Source organism: Halyomorpha halys, unplaced genomic scaffold (genome assembly GCF_000696795.3).
Source record: "Halyomorpha halys isolate HHAL.00 unplaced genomic scaffold, Hhal_1.1 Scaffold384.1, whole genome shotgun sequence".
Taxonomy (NCBI): domain Eukaryota; kingdom Metazoa; phylum Arthropoda; class Insecta; order Hemiptera; family Pentatomidae; genus Halyomorpha; species Halyomorpha halys.
The window spans coordinates 58,054-73,649 of NW_027107790.1; the positions used below are offsets into that span (position 1 = coordinate 58,054).

Sequence of the window (15,596 nt, forward strand, 5' to 3'; positions counted from 1 at the left end):
AAATAAATATATAAAAAAAAAAAAATCAAAAATATTTAAAACTTATTCAAAAGAGGAAAAGAACATAAAGGATGGGAGGGAGAATAAAAATATATATAATGTTAACTTAGTTACTTTTTCAATAAATTAACTATTTGGGAATATGTTAACGATAAGTTGAGCTTGCCGGTTTTTAAATTGACGGAAGAAGGTTCTAATTGGATAGAGAAGCTTTCAGAGATGAGTCTTTTATCATGGTTACAAACTGTGGCTAGTATAGATGTTTTATCAAAATCGAAGGAATGATTTAAAGATGGAGAATGTTCTGAAAGTTTAGAGGCAGAATGATTATATGAGAAAACAGAATATTTGTGTTGTTTGATATGGTCTTATAAGAGGCTTTTGGTTTCACTGATGTAAGCAGAATTACCATTAGGGATGAAGCCTAGCAATTCTGGCTGAAACGTTGGCACTATTAAGTAAGTTCTTTCAAATGATTTGTGTTATATTCTGACCAAACCCCCAACCATCTCCTCATATCTAATAGAATATTATTTAAAGTAGAGGAAATTTTCTCAAATATGAGCCCTAATAGAACTGTTTACGTTCAACAGTTCCCGATAGGGATGCAACATCGATGTCGATGTTTTGAAAACATCGATGTTCTTAACATCGATGTTTTTAAGCCGAAAAGAACAGACCTTATGTTTCTGAAATAGTTGTTCAAAAACATCGATGTTTTTTGGGTAATGTATTGTAAGCTACTATATTTTAAAACATTGAGGTTTTTTGGATTTCATGTCCTATTGGTTGATTGAAAAAGAACTTCTGACTGGCCGGAGCATGTGTAGTCTTTAGAACAGTCTTTATGTTACAGAAATGGTTAAAAAAAAAAAACACTGATGTTGAAAAACATCGATGTTTTTTTATCGATGTCGCATCCCTAGTTCCCGAGGTACAGTTTTTAAAAGGCAACATTTCATCAAATATATACTGAAAAATCACTTAATAGTGAATTTATTGGGGGAGATCTTTATCTCAGGAAACATGAGACCAACAGATATCTAATAGCACTCAAATGAAAGCTATTTTACTGTACTATAAAGTAGTTTATGACACTTATCTTCCTAGGAGTAGCAGTTTTCATGAAGTTTGCCAAAATAAATTCACAAAATATTACTTTCTATTTCTTCAGATAAAATTTTTGATTTATGAAAAATTGTATCTCAGGAGCCATTAGACGGACAGATGTCCGCCAGCAATCAAATTAAAGATAATTTAATGTACTTTGAAGTAGTTTATAACATTTATCTTTGTCGGGTTAGTAGTTCTTGTGATATTAGCAAAGGAATAACAATTTTGCCTATGAAATTTTGTCCGAACTAGAAATCAATTTATTTTAGCAATTATCATGAAGACTACTACTAAGCATAATACTATACCAAGTATACAGTACTTAAATTTTAAAGAAACCCGATGAACAATAAATAATTGATAATAAATAATAAATCTTTGCATTGTAGAGAATTGGTGAACTAAAGAGGCTGGACTGTATTGAATCATTTCAATTAATTTTTTAAAGTTTAATAATCTAGATAAAATATCACTTAAAATTATAAATAATACCTGTATATCACTAGGGCAAAGTCTGTTAATGGAAGCTCTTAGAGCAGTCACATCTGACCAATAGAAGCAACCCTCTTCCCAATCATAGTCAAGAGCAACTGCATTAGTAAGATTGCTAACAAGAATAGGTGTTGTTGAATGGCCAGTTGAGTCAACTCTTCGAATGTAGTACTTATTGGCAAATATTAGATGGACTTTATCAGTTGAATTCAACTTGCATGTTCGCTTATCAGGTTTTAATTCATACCCATTGTAACAGCTACATTCATAGGATCCAATTCTATTGATGCATTTCTGGGAACAAGGACGTGAAACATTGACATCATTACATTCATCAATGTCTCCGCATCGTGTTCCATCGTGGAGATAAAATCCTGGTAAACAAGAGCATTTAAAACCAACAGGGAGATCAGTGCAAATATGCTGGCATGGGTTAGTATCACTGTCACATTCATTTATATTACACAGTTCTTCATCAGAAAAATCAGAACAATTATCAATTCCATTACAAGTGAGATTCATGCTAATACAAATGTTGTTTTGGCATTTAAATAATCCATTTTCTTCACAAGAATAGTCCTTGCACTCTTTATCAAAGATATCTTTATGGGATTCACCAATACATTTCTTTTCCCCACTGCACAAATCAGCTTTTGGTATACACTGACCATCAGCACAATGAACTTCATTCTCTGAACAAGGTTCAGCATTTGAAGTACATGTTTTAGGTTCATCTGAGTTGTCACCACAATCATCATCTCCATCACAATAATATTCCTACAAAATCAAACAAAAATTATTTATTAAAGATCTAATGAGAGTATTAAGGATCTTATAAAAGAAAATATGTCAAAATTATTGGTTAAATTAATCATTGATATAAATTTCTAAACAAAACAACACTAATTTATGAGTACAAGAATAAAACCTGGCATCATCATAAATGAAATATTAAAACAATCTTACATGATAGGATTTAAAATACCTTCTCAATACATTTGTGATTAGCACATTTGATCTGAGTATTAGAACATGAAAATCCAGTTTTATCAAGGCAAGTTGCAAGAGATTCATCAGCACCATCTGGGCAATCATTTTCCCCATCACATAGTAGTCTTTTAGATATACATAAAGAGCCACATGGAAAACCAGTACATATTGACCCACAATCCTGTTCATCAGATCTGTCAGTGCAATCCAGTACACCATTGCATCTGTAAACATTCTTTTTTATTATTTTATAACAATTCAGAGGAGTTTAAATTGCTCAAAAAAAATGAAAAGAATATATTTTAAACTTTTTAGTACATGTATATTTGTTTGTTTGTGTGTGTGTGTGTGTGTGTGTATTGTAATATTTAAAATTTATATAAATAATTATTAGGAATTTTAATTGTTTTTATTTTTCTCAGATCTAAAATAAAGCTTTGAAGATGATAAGGTTTAAATGAATAGATTAAACATTAACTAGATATGAGAATTGTACTTTAAATTATTAAACATTATTGACATTATTTCAGGGCGGGTTTTCCAGACAATCAGAACACAATGACACTTAAATGAATTAATTAGCTACTTTTACAAACATACTTAAATTCTGTGCTGAGTATAACTGACCAATTATATAATCTTCTTTGATGACTGATGATTCTTAATGTCTTCTTTTTAAAGATGCTACCACTGACAGTTGACAAAGGGTGTTCAGCACCACATGCTTCCAGGAGACGTCCTCTCTCGCCATCGAAACAAATGAGTGTCCCTCTTCATTTGTCTTGTTCACAACCTTTGATAATGAATGTAAACATCAATTGTAGCACAACAGTTTTGAGTTTTTGTCAATATATATATACATTGTAATATCCTCTTTTTTTTATGAATAATTATTTTTTATATAAATTGATAGTTTTAGTATGTTTTATTTTATGTATCAACGTTTCAATCTTATTTATTTGTTTCATTATACCAAAATGCAAGCTAACCAATTTTGATCATTCAAATATGGAGTAAAAATACATGGTTCAAAATATTCAAAATGGTGCTGTGCATCCTTCTGAAGTCTAGTGAATTGCTGTTATATTGAGAAGATAGATGAAAAATGTATCAACTTTTGTTATTTTTCATCATAATTGAATTTACAGTAAATTTAAGTAAAAATAGAAGATGAAAATAAGTATTTAGGAAAAATCTACATAAAGAAAATCATAAGCAAAAACTCAAAATCATTGTGCTACAATCAATTTTTACATCCAACATCGAAGTATGAGAATGAACAAAGGAAATGAACACTTGTTAGTTGGGATGGCGGGAGAGATGACATCTCCTGGAAGTAGGGGGTGCTGACCATCCTTTCTCTAATGTCGGTGGTAGATAAATAGAAAGAAGACATCAAGAGTCAGCAGTCATCTAAGAAGAGTATATCATTGTAAGAAGAAAGATAATCTTTGTTTAAATCGCTGGGAGAGAGGATGCCTCCTCGAAATAGTGGGTACGGGAATCCTTTGTTTACTGTCAGAGGTAGCACTTTGAGAAAGAAGGCATCAAGAACCATCAGTCATCAAAGAAGATTATATAATTGGTTAGTTTGTTGTACCTAGGATTTAATTATATTTGTAAAAGTAGCAATTAATTTAGTTAAGTGTTATTATGTTCTGATTGACTGGAAAACCCACCCTGAGATAAGAGTCAATAATTTTATATAATTTAAAATAAAATGTTCACATCTATTTAATATTTAATCTTTTCCTTTGAACCTCATAATCATCAAAGCTATATTTTAGACCAGAGAATAATAAAAACTATTAAATTTCCTTTTATTTATTTTAATAAATCTGGAATACTACAATATATTGTAATATACTTTTTTAAAATAAATAGTTGATATTTAAAGATAAATGATTTTAGTTATGTTTTTATTTTATGTATATTGTTTCAGTATTGTTTATTTGTTATTTTAAATCAAAAAGCAAGCTAACCAGTTTTCATTGTCTAAAATAAATACGCTGTTCAAAACAAGAAAGATGGCGGTGCACGTCCTTCCGAAGTGTTCGTTGAATTGTTTGTGTTGAGATAGATTGAAATTTTTCAACTTTTGTTGTTTCTATACAATAATTATAGAAAAAGAATAATCAAAGAAGAACATAACAATTATCAATAAACTATTTACATCATAAATCATAGCAAATAAAGCAGAGCGATTGTACTACAATAGATTATTTTTGGATCGACCAGTGAACATTGAAGATAGAAGAGAGGAAACGGGCACTCTTGATTTTGCTGGCTTGGGGAGAAGACGTCAGTTCGGCTAGAAGCGGGAAGGACTGGAAGCCATGGTTAGGAGTTGGATATAGCATCATCGACAAGAAGAGATCAACAATTATCAGGGGAAGATGAGTAATTGGTTAGTTTTGTTTCTAACTGGAATTTATTGTATTTGTAAAATAGCTATTAATTAAGTTAAAGTGTTATTATTAGTAAAGTGTCATCTGTTTCTGATGGCCTGGAAACCCGCCCTAAGAAAAGATTCTATTATGTTATAAAATTTAAATAAAATTCTATTATCGTTTTAATATTAAAGTTTTTAATTTGAACCCAAGCTATCTTTTATATATAAAATTAGTTAAAACTATTAAAATTCTTTTTATTTCATTTTAAATAATTTTTGATTATTACAATATATATAAAACATGGAGTCAGCTGTTACTTCGATCTCAGCTGATCGAATGTATGTATATATATTCCTTTTTCTCTTATTTTACGTTTTGCTCTCGCTGATACTTAAGTGGTGCTGAAACCCGGGACCTTTAGATACAAAGGTAATGGGTAATTCTGAAAATCAATTTTTTTTTCTCTTTACCTGCAATTTCACAAGCATTAGTGACAATTTCTAAAGACAGTTATGGTGAACAACGGTTTATTATGGGATCCAATTTTGAATCTATCTCAGGCAAACCCACCGCCAGCAGTTCTGTCAGTGTTGTCTCAGGAGGGTGAAGGGGCAGATCTCCCAGTGGCATACGCCAGTAGGCGCCTGTCAGAGACAGAGACCAGATATGGTGTGCTGGAACGAGAGCTCTTTTATTAGTGTGGGCTGTTGACTACTTTAAATCCTAGGTGTTTGGCAGAAGGTTTAGGGTACACACTGACCACAGGCCCCTACAATTATGTGTTGGAACGTGCTCCTCAAACAGTGTAATATGGAACTCATATATAAACCAAGAAAAGAAAATGTGGTAGCCGATAGGTTATCTCGAGCAATAACAGTAAATGCAGTAGAGGACGCTGGGGAACTGACCTGGCAGTTCCTGTGGGAGTGCAAGAAGAACAAAATGTAGCGGAGGAAGACAATAGAGTGGAATTGAGGTCTAACGAGAGCTCAGAGGAAGGAAGACCAGTAGATATGGAGGAACTAGAGGACATAATAAATGACAAGAGAAAGCAGATTATATGCAAGATGAGAACTGCTGGATTAGTCAAAGTTGAGTTTAACAAGCATGGGAGGAGCAATTTCACAATTTGTTCACAGCCAGGAGTGAGAGATGACTGGATTTTCCTAATCTGTTCTAATGAACTTTTTTCTTTAACTTTAATAACTAGAAATTATTTAGATTCACCAGGACTGTATACGTTGAGTAAACATCTCCTAAATGTGCCTACATAATAAATGAATCATACTTACCAGAGGACACTTGTATAAATGGAGAAAAGAAACTTGAGACAGGGGAAAAATTTGGAATAGATTCCTGTTGACGAAACTGAAATGTATGCCTACATAGGGCTTGGATATATGAAATCCAAACCTGGGAAGTATAGGATGTATGTTTGGGTGATCATTAGAACAGGTTAGAAAAAACTTGGTGCAAATACCAGGGACTAAATATCAATCCAAACAAAACTATTATAGCACTCTTTAATAGAAAAATAAATCTTAATTCAGAATTATATAGTATATAATTGGTTGACCATATGTAAATTGTGTCTGTTGGAATTTCTTCTTTTAAAATCTGTCAGCAGTCCAGGACCATTCATGTATGGAATAAATTTGCCAATTTTTTAAAGCAGATCTGTGGTCCCAGAACTTTCGTACATGCTTAAAACCTTAGACAGACGTTAAACATCCATGGCCTACCTAAAATATTCACTCATTCATAATACTTTAGGTGGGCCATAAATGTTTAGTAGAATCCTGTGTATTATGTCTTTATGTTAGAGGCAAGCAAGTTTGAGAAAGGGTCAGGAGTGAACTTAATTTTAACAATGCAGTTATCTCTATATACAATATTGAGACCTGTGCACCATCTGTCTAAGGTTTTAAGCATGCACGAAAGTCCTGGGACCACAGATCTGCTTTAAGAAATTGGCAAATTTATTCCATACATGAATGGTCCTGGACTGCTGACAGATTTTAAAAGAAGAAATTCCAACAGACACAATTTACATATGGTCAACCAATCATATACTATATAATTCTGAATTAAGATTTATCTTTCTATTAAAGAGTGCTATAGTAGTTTTGTTTGGATTTATATTTAGTCCCTGATATGCGTAAGTATGATTCACATATTATATAGGCACAATTGGGAAATGTTTACTCAACGTATACAGTCCTTGTGAATCTAAATAATTTCACAGACTGCTGGTCTAACAACTAAACCAGTTACACGACATAATACAAATTGTTTATTTTTTTGTCCAATTTAACAGCAAGATATTAACAGTCACTTTACACTATTATATAAACATTGTATGACAATGTAAATCACGTAGATGAACTAAAATATAACCTACTTCTGAAGGTAGACTTTCAAAGATATCAAGGCTTCTACTTCCACACCTACCTTACTCAGATTCAAAGTATTATAAATCAGAATTTAGGCTTCAATTTAATGTTTTTTATTTATATCACAAGGCTAGAAATAAAACATCAATATAAAATGTTAACCATTGATTTATTTAGGAATCTTTTCTTTTTCTTTTTTTTTTGTTAATTAGAAATTGACCCAAGTCATGTTGGTCGATAAATTAAAAATATGAATGTGGAAAATCTAATTTTATTATTAACTTACCAGAAACATTTTATTGAAAATAAGGCCTTAACACAGATCTAGCACTCACATAAGTAAAAAGTATCAGAGATAAAAAATAATGTTAGGAATGAGGAAGTTAAAAGAAAAACATTAAGCTTGTTTCATCAGGTTCATTTCTATTAAAGCATTAGTCATCTGCCAACAGAAACTGCTAATTGCAATAAAGGACAGCACCAATGAAAGTTTACTGTTTGGCTGTCAATTGTAGACTTACCTATTCTAAATGCACTAATTTTAATGTAGTAGACAAAATTAATTGTAAGTTCGAAGAATAATCTAGCTAGAAATAATTAATTTTTGTTTGGTTATTATTGGAAGATTCTAGAACAATGTCTTGAGTATTTTCAATAGCAGGAAATTACTATCTAGAACCAGTAAACCACTGTGTAAGCAGAGTTGAGCAAAAATTAGCTATTAGTTTTAACTACAGCTAATTTTTGCCCAACTCTGTTTCAAAATATACTAATAATAACCTAATAATATTTTCTTCTATCTACTTTTTGTGTTTGTCCTCATTAGCCATTTGTCCTTATTTCTAGTATTTACTATCATAAACTTAAAATGATTATATACTATAAATTAAAAATAAACAGATTAAACTTGCCTATTAGTTAAAGGAATACATTCTATAGATGAATTGCATTTAAACTGCTCAGGTCCACATACAAGAGTACAATTTTTCTCATCAGTACCATCTTGACAGTCATCCTCACCATCACAGACCCAGGACTGTTTAATGCATTGGCCACTAGCACACATAAATCTATCAGAAGAACATACAGGACCTGTTGTAGTTTGGTGATGGGTGCAGTTCTGCTCATCAGAATTATCGAGACAGTCATTCTGGCCATCACAGAACCAACTAGGCAAGATACAAGCAGATGTTGTATTGCATGGGATAAAAGGGCCACCAGCTCCATAGAATTGACTGCATTCTTTTATAGGACATTCCATTTCATCTGAAGCATCTTTGCAATCTTGATCCCGATCACATCTGTAAAAAGCATTTTGTTAAAAAAATTGGATATTACAAAAAAATAATAAATTAATTCAATTCAATAAATAACAGCCAAAATGTAGAAAGTAATAACATTAATATCAATGAAGTAAATCTATAAGCAGTACCAAATTATAGTTATTTAATTATTACATAAACTGTAAGCAGCCACTGCCAAGTGGACAAAAACTAAATTTCCCCTTATTTAACATTTTTATTAACAGATTAGTAAGTATGTGAAGTGATACATGTAATTTTTGCTTTATACCAACTAACATAGTTTTTATTCATCTTCAATGGCAAGAAGTCTTTTAATAACACAATAAATCACTCATTAGCATTATAAAAGTGATAATATTATAGTTATTTTTATGTCATTACAATAGAAATAACAATCTCGTAACTTGCTCATTGAATAAGTAAAAAAAGATATGGCCAGAGGGTGAGGGAGGGAGGGGAAGATTGGTGTATTACATCTAGGGGTTTGCAAGAGTCTGAGAACACTTTTTTGGATCCTCATTGCTGATGCAATAAAGAAATGCAATCCCAATAAAGAAATGCGAATATGCCAGTTAGATCATGCTACCTTCAAAAACAGCAGCTGTTCTGAAGATGCTAAAACTTCATTTTTGAATTCTGTTGAGTAAAAATAAATTGCATTATTTCCTTTCAGAAGAAAGCTTAATTTTTACCTATAATATATAAGGGATACAGTAATTGTCATTAAAAACTTAATATTGAAGATGCATGCCTCCAGAAGTTCATTTTATTCCAGAATAACCTAAAAGTTTCACTCAGAGTTCCATACTCTTAAAAATACCTACAGCACTAAAACCCTTTATAGAAAAGTATTTAGAGTAGAGTAAATTCTCTAAAATATGAACCTTAATAGAGCTCTTTACGTTCGTTAGTTCCTAAGATACAATTTTTTTTAAAAGTACCGTTTCATAACAAAATAAAGAAAAATTAGCAGTTTATGGATTAACAGCTAGTTTATTGAACTATAAATTAGTTTTTAATGTTTACTTTTCTAGGAGTTGTAGTTTCCATGATATTTGCCAAGATGAATTCACAAGATAATAATTTCTAGCTGTTCAGACAAAACTTTTGGTTTATGAAAAATTACATTTCCAACCATTGGATGTACAGATGTTGGTTAACTAATTACAGCTAATTAAATGTACTATAAAGTGGTCTATAATTATTATTTCTGTATGAGTAATAGATTTTAAGAACTTAGCCGAAATATATTCACTAAATCTTGATTTTTCGACATTATAATAAAACATTTGGTTCATGAATTATTGGTAAGCTTTAGTTATAATATAAGTCTTAATTTTATGAAAAGTAAAATACAAATTTTTTATGTCTTAAATGTTTAACTATATTGGCTAAACAAAAGACAGTTAAATTCTGAGCTGTTCCTGTGGCAGCCAAAGTGAAATATTGATAAACTAATAAATTTAAAAACAATAAAAGACAAAATAAACTTCAGAAAAATAAGTTATATCAGTCATCACTGGATGAAACTCGAAATGATTGAGCTACAATCAATATTTGACTCAACTATAGAAATTTTGAGATTATAACGTACAACTGGCGAAAACCAGCACCCTGATTTCAGATCGGCAACAGACAGGAAGCTATTACACTTTGTCTAGATCATATGATAACTGTGTGTCTCTAGGAGCTAATTTCACTCTTTGATGCCATGAAGACTACATCTCTGGGAAGTTTTATAACTTTTTGTTTGGATCGGCTGTAGGCTGGTTTGGCTAGTTGTAAGGATATTTCCTTACACCTGTATGTCTTGAATGTCTAGTAACCCACTGCTTTGAGATTATGAGTTAAATCATATCAATTTAATCCTCAAATCTGTGTATTTTATTTTAAATGTATTTTTATTTAATTTAACCTTTGCAGTATCAGTTTCATTTATAGATATGAGGAAATGTCCTTTATTAAAAAAAATTCAAAACTTCATTTAAAAATATATACTGGTGAAATTCAGTCAGCATATCTTGCATAAACAGTTAAAAGAGACAAATCAACATGAAACAGTATATCATTTCAAGACAGATAATCCTAATTATTATTGAAATATAGCAATAAAACAAAATTTTTCAAGTACCTAAACATCATCCTGATGCATTCTCCTGACTTGCACTTGAATCTGGAATCAGGGCATGGACAATCTTTTTCATCCTCTCCAGAGGAACAATCTTCAACTCCATCACATATTTTTGATCTATCAATGCAACGACCACTGTAACAGCGCATCTCTTTTTCTAAACAGTTGCGGGTGACACAATAGCTAATATATTCGTCTGAACCATCAGGGCAATGTCGGATGCCATCACAAGTGAGAGCATGAGGAATGCAAGACCCTTCTGAACAGGTAAATTCTTTATCAGAACAATTCATTGTGTTGTTGATGCAGCGCTTGCCATCCACCAGGTTTCTTCCTGAAATGTAAAAAATAAAAACGTTATTCATTATTCATATTAAACATTTAAGGAATGCAGGCAAACCAATAACAATAATAAAATTTGGGTATGTAAACTATAGATTATGTAATTATATACATAAATAATTGACCATATAATTTCAAATTATGGAGAAGATTGTCAGAGTTGCGGTCAAAAGAAAAACAAAAATAGTTAACAACAATTATTTGTTTTACCCTACTTTATAGAGCTTCATCAGGGCTCTTCAAGTTGATAGCTTTATAGACTTACATATATATATATATATATATATATTATGTCTCCAATGTATCAGATAAGTTTCTAAAGCAATAAACTTGATGAATCTCTACAAAGTGGGAAACCCATTTCAGTCACGTACGGTACACCTTGAGGAGCTTCGAGTACCTCACATAATGCCTCAAACCGAGCCCCGGATGGCAGCGCCCAGCCTGGACCATCTCACAGCTAGGAAGTTTTTTTTTTTCTTCTGTTTCCTCTAAATTTAATTGTTAGGTTAAGTCATAGGTTAAGTTCAATTGTTAGGTTAAGTTATAGGCTAAGTTCAGTGTGGCTAATCTTATTTTGTTCTTATCTTTTCTCTTTTCCTGTACATCCAGTGAATTTTTATTTCTTATGTAGGACAGAGTGCCAGGTTCATTTCACATTTATTTATTTTTCTTTAGAGTTCCTCCATAGCAAGGAACTGGAGGGAGGGAGTTAGCTGTCTAACAATAAGAACCACTACTAATAGGATTAGCTATTTTTAAGTTTAATAAACCATATGTTTTAAATACCATATGATTGTATTAATAAAAGTTAGTTATTGAGATACTCCTGTGTTGTTACTCTGTGTGTTACGAACCCCTTTTTATTTTGATTAATCCTGCCAGTTTAATCGTAAGTTATATATATATATATATATATATTATGTCTCCAATGTATCAGATAAGTTTCTAAAGCAATAAACTTGATGAATCTCTACAAAGTGGGAAACCTCAGAAAATAAATATTTGTTAACTATTTTTGTTTCTTTTTTGACTGTAACCCTGACAATTTTCTCCATATTATAGGTTATGTAATTTTTGAAGAAGTTAAGACCACAACTGCAGGTTTCAGCAATAATTCTATAGTAAGGAATGCTCAGGGTAAGCTTTTGGTTCCGAATCAGGATATACAAGAAAGATGGAGAGATCACTTCAAGGAACTCCATAATTCCATAATGAAGGATCAGATGATTGACAGCCTACCAGAAGAGGAAAATGAGATTGAGCTGGTTGGACCTGACAGTATTGATATTAAATTAATTTTGGATAAACTAAAAAACAATAAAGCATACACCAGGATCAAATAACATCCCCACAGAATTTCTAAAGGCTCTAAAGGCAGGAGGCTTGCAAATAATAGAAGAAATTACTAAGCTCATAGAATGACTATGGACCTCAGAAACAATACCACAAGAATGGAGTGAGTCTATCATTGTACTAATGAAAAGCGATCCAACTCAACACAAGAACTATAGGGAAATCAGTCAACGAAGTATGGGATATAAGATGTTCTCAATTGTACAATACAACACCCTGATACCATACATGGAATCACAACTCAGAGAGTATCAGGGTGGATTTAGGGTCAATTGGTCAACAATTGACCAGGTAGTCTTTCATAGGGAGATAATGGAAAAAATAAATGAGTTTGGCAACCACATGTGGCAATTCTTTATTATAAAGGGATTATACCACGCAATGAGAGAAATGGACATCCCAGCTAAGCTAATTTAACTCACAAGGTGTACAATGAAAGACATGCTTGGCAGGGTCAAGGTTGGTGGAAAAATCGGAGACTCAGTCTCAGTGTGCTCAGGGTTTAGACAAGGTGACTCTCTTGCTTCACTACTGTTCAATATAGCTCTAAATGGCATCATAAAAAGTATAGGACTAATGTTATGATGATATTGAAGGTGATGGTGTAAGCGGTCACTGCAGGTAGAAGTCTACAGAGCATCTAGAAGTCTAAAGAGAAGTATTTATGAGACTTGAGATAGAAGGAAGAAGAATGGGTCTCCAGATTAAAGAGGAAAAGATAAAGATCCTCATCTTGAGGAAGAAGCCAGTCCATCCGTACGATTTGGGTGTGTCAAAAGGTTTAAATATTTAGGATTGATGATTAATAATTTCTTGAATGAGGAAGAAAATATAAAATGCAGGATAATGGTTTCAATCAATCTTATTTCTGTCTGTGTAAACTTTTAGCCTAAAAGTTTACACAGACAGAAAAATGAAGAGGGCTACTCAGACTCTATGAAACTCTCATATCCTCCTGCTTCTCAAAAAGCTAGATGTTGCATAATGCATCAGCCAAATGGATGGACAGGCTTGAAAGAAAAAGTTCAAGACGTATTTATAGAATGTTATAAGAAAATCGTTTGTTTAGACTCAGAAAAAACAAGCTCTATAGCTGTATAACGATCTGTGCGTCTCCCAATTCATGAGAGTGCTGGGCCATGTAATCAGAATGGATGAGAAGGTCCATGGATGGTCAGATGATTGTATTATGAAACCCTGATGGAGCAAGTCCAATAGGAAGACTGAAGGAAAGAAGGAAAGACAGCATCTCTGAGAATCTGGCTCTCCATCAGGTGATCTACTGGCAGAGAGGACTGGGGAAGAGCAGTTGAGCTGGTCAAGGACTGCTTCATGCAGCTGTTGCACCAATAATGAATGAATCTATAAGGACAGACGCTAAAGGTATGAAGAAACCATGACTGGTTCAGTTACCACAAAAACGCACCAAAGGCAGTTTTTGACCAAATTAGATACCACCTGTACCCCTAACACTATGTTATATTTCCAAGATCAAGCTGCAGGAATTTTGAAATACCATACAGGAAATGCATGATAAATTGGTAAGAAAAGGAATGCAAGAATAAAAAAAAAAAAAAAAAAACTGACCCCAAGGAGTATTTTCTTACTATAAAAAAATGTGCCAATACTCAATTCAAAAAACTAGTACTTGGAGATAAATTGACTTATTATTTAATAGTAGTAAAAACTTCAGTTAATAACTGCTTGAAGTTCAGGGTGAAATTTAGTATATAATATATCAGTAAGTAACAGGATAAATAAAAATTTAAATGGATTTCTTAAAAAAATTATACAAAATTAAAAAAAAGGTTCAAATTTAAAAAAGTAAAAATATATATATAGTTATATCACTAATTTTCAACTTGTACAATGAAGTCCCTGAAGTAGTCCCTACATGCAGACTCAAAGTATAAATGGATACAATAAAATGTATCGTTAGCAGAAGAAATGGATGTAAGAGGAAATACATTTGAACAGGTAGAGAGGTTTAAGTATTTAGGGTTTAAGATAACTATAAAAAACAAAATTGATGAGAAAATTAAGGCAGGAAATGCTTATCATTTTTCTCTCAGGTAAATAGTTCAAGAGGCTACACATTGTACGAAGAGGGTGATAGACAAATATCAAGCTAGATTCTGTACAAGAGAGATCCTTAAAAAAAGCAAAGAGTTCAAGGATAGTTACACCTTTAACATCACCTCTTCATAAACTTTCAAGGCCGCATACAACAATGTAAATCAGGATACATTATATCATAGTTTAGAGGGGAAGAACATTCTATGTATCCTCGTTGGACTTGACAAGATGACAATGCAAGAATCAGATGGAAAATTCAGCAGTAAATTCAAAATCAGAACCCTGGAAAACCAAATAAACGATGCCTATACTGAAGAATTCTGATTAATTAATGATTAATTCAATAGGCTTTGTTGATTGGACGACAAAATTTTGACCATAAATCTGAAATTTGAAATTTCGAAAAGCCCCAGGGATGATTAATAATTAAATTGATGAAATCCACAACCCTTCCTCTCTCTAAAAAAAAATACTAATTATTAAAAAATCAAGAAACAATATTTTATTGGTTTTATGTTTTTTATTTATGATTGAATGACCAACAAAAAAAAAATTCAATAGAATAAGCCGAAATTATTTCAAAAGTCTAGAAATTAAAATTACATATTCTTTGCAAAAGAAGGAATAAAATATGATTATTATGGATTAATCATATTTTATTCCTTCTTTAGAAGGAATAAAATATGATTATTATGGATTAATCCAAGTATGTTTTGGTTACAATTGAAATGAAAAAGTCTCTGCTAAATTGGAACAAGGTAAATTTGAAATGGACGAGTTTCACTGAAATAGAAAAAGTAACATTTGAAATAAAGAAGTATAAAATTGATTTGGAAATCCTGCATATAACTGAATGTTCTCTCTTTAATGGTCATTCGAATAAAGCAAAAATATTAATTTTAGTCTAACTCAGGGTAACTTATACTTTTAAGCATGATTCTCTGTCAGTGGAATAAATACATGACTTTCTGTAATATATATATATATATATATATATAAACTTGAT

The 15,596-nt window shown here is 31.7% G+C and overlaps 1 protein-coding gene across 3 annotated transcripts in view; it reads right to left on the reverse strand.

The window, feature by feature from the left end:
• LRP1 (LDL receptor protein 1) overlaps positions 1-15,596 on the reverse strand; it is a 273,932-nt gene that overhangs the window by 57,111 nt on the left and 201,225 nt on the right. For all 3 annotated transcript variants that reach the window (XM_067046122.1, XM_067046121.1, XM_067046123.1), the window contains exons 46-49: positions 10,817-11,150; positions 8,293-8,682; positions 2,591-2,819; positions 1,606-2,382 (exon numbers count right to left, since the gene is read on the reverse strand). In XM_067046122.1, the coding sequence (XP_066902223.1) occupies positions 1,606-2,382; positions 2,591-2,819; positions 8,293-8,682; positions 10,817-11,150 (1,730 nt within the window). The remainder of the gene's footprint in view (positions 1-1,605; positions 2,383-2,590; positions 2,820-8,292; positions 8,683-10,816; positions 11,151-15,596) is intronic.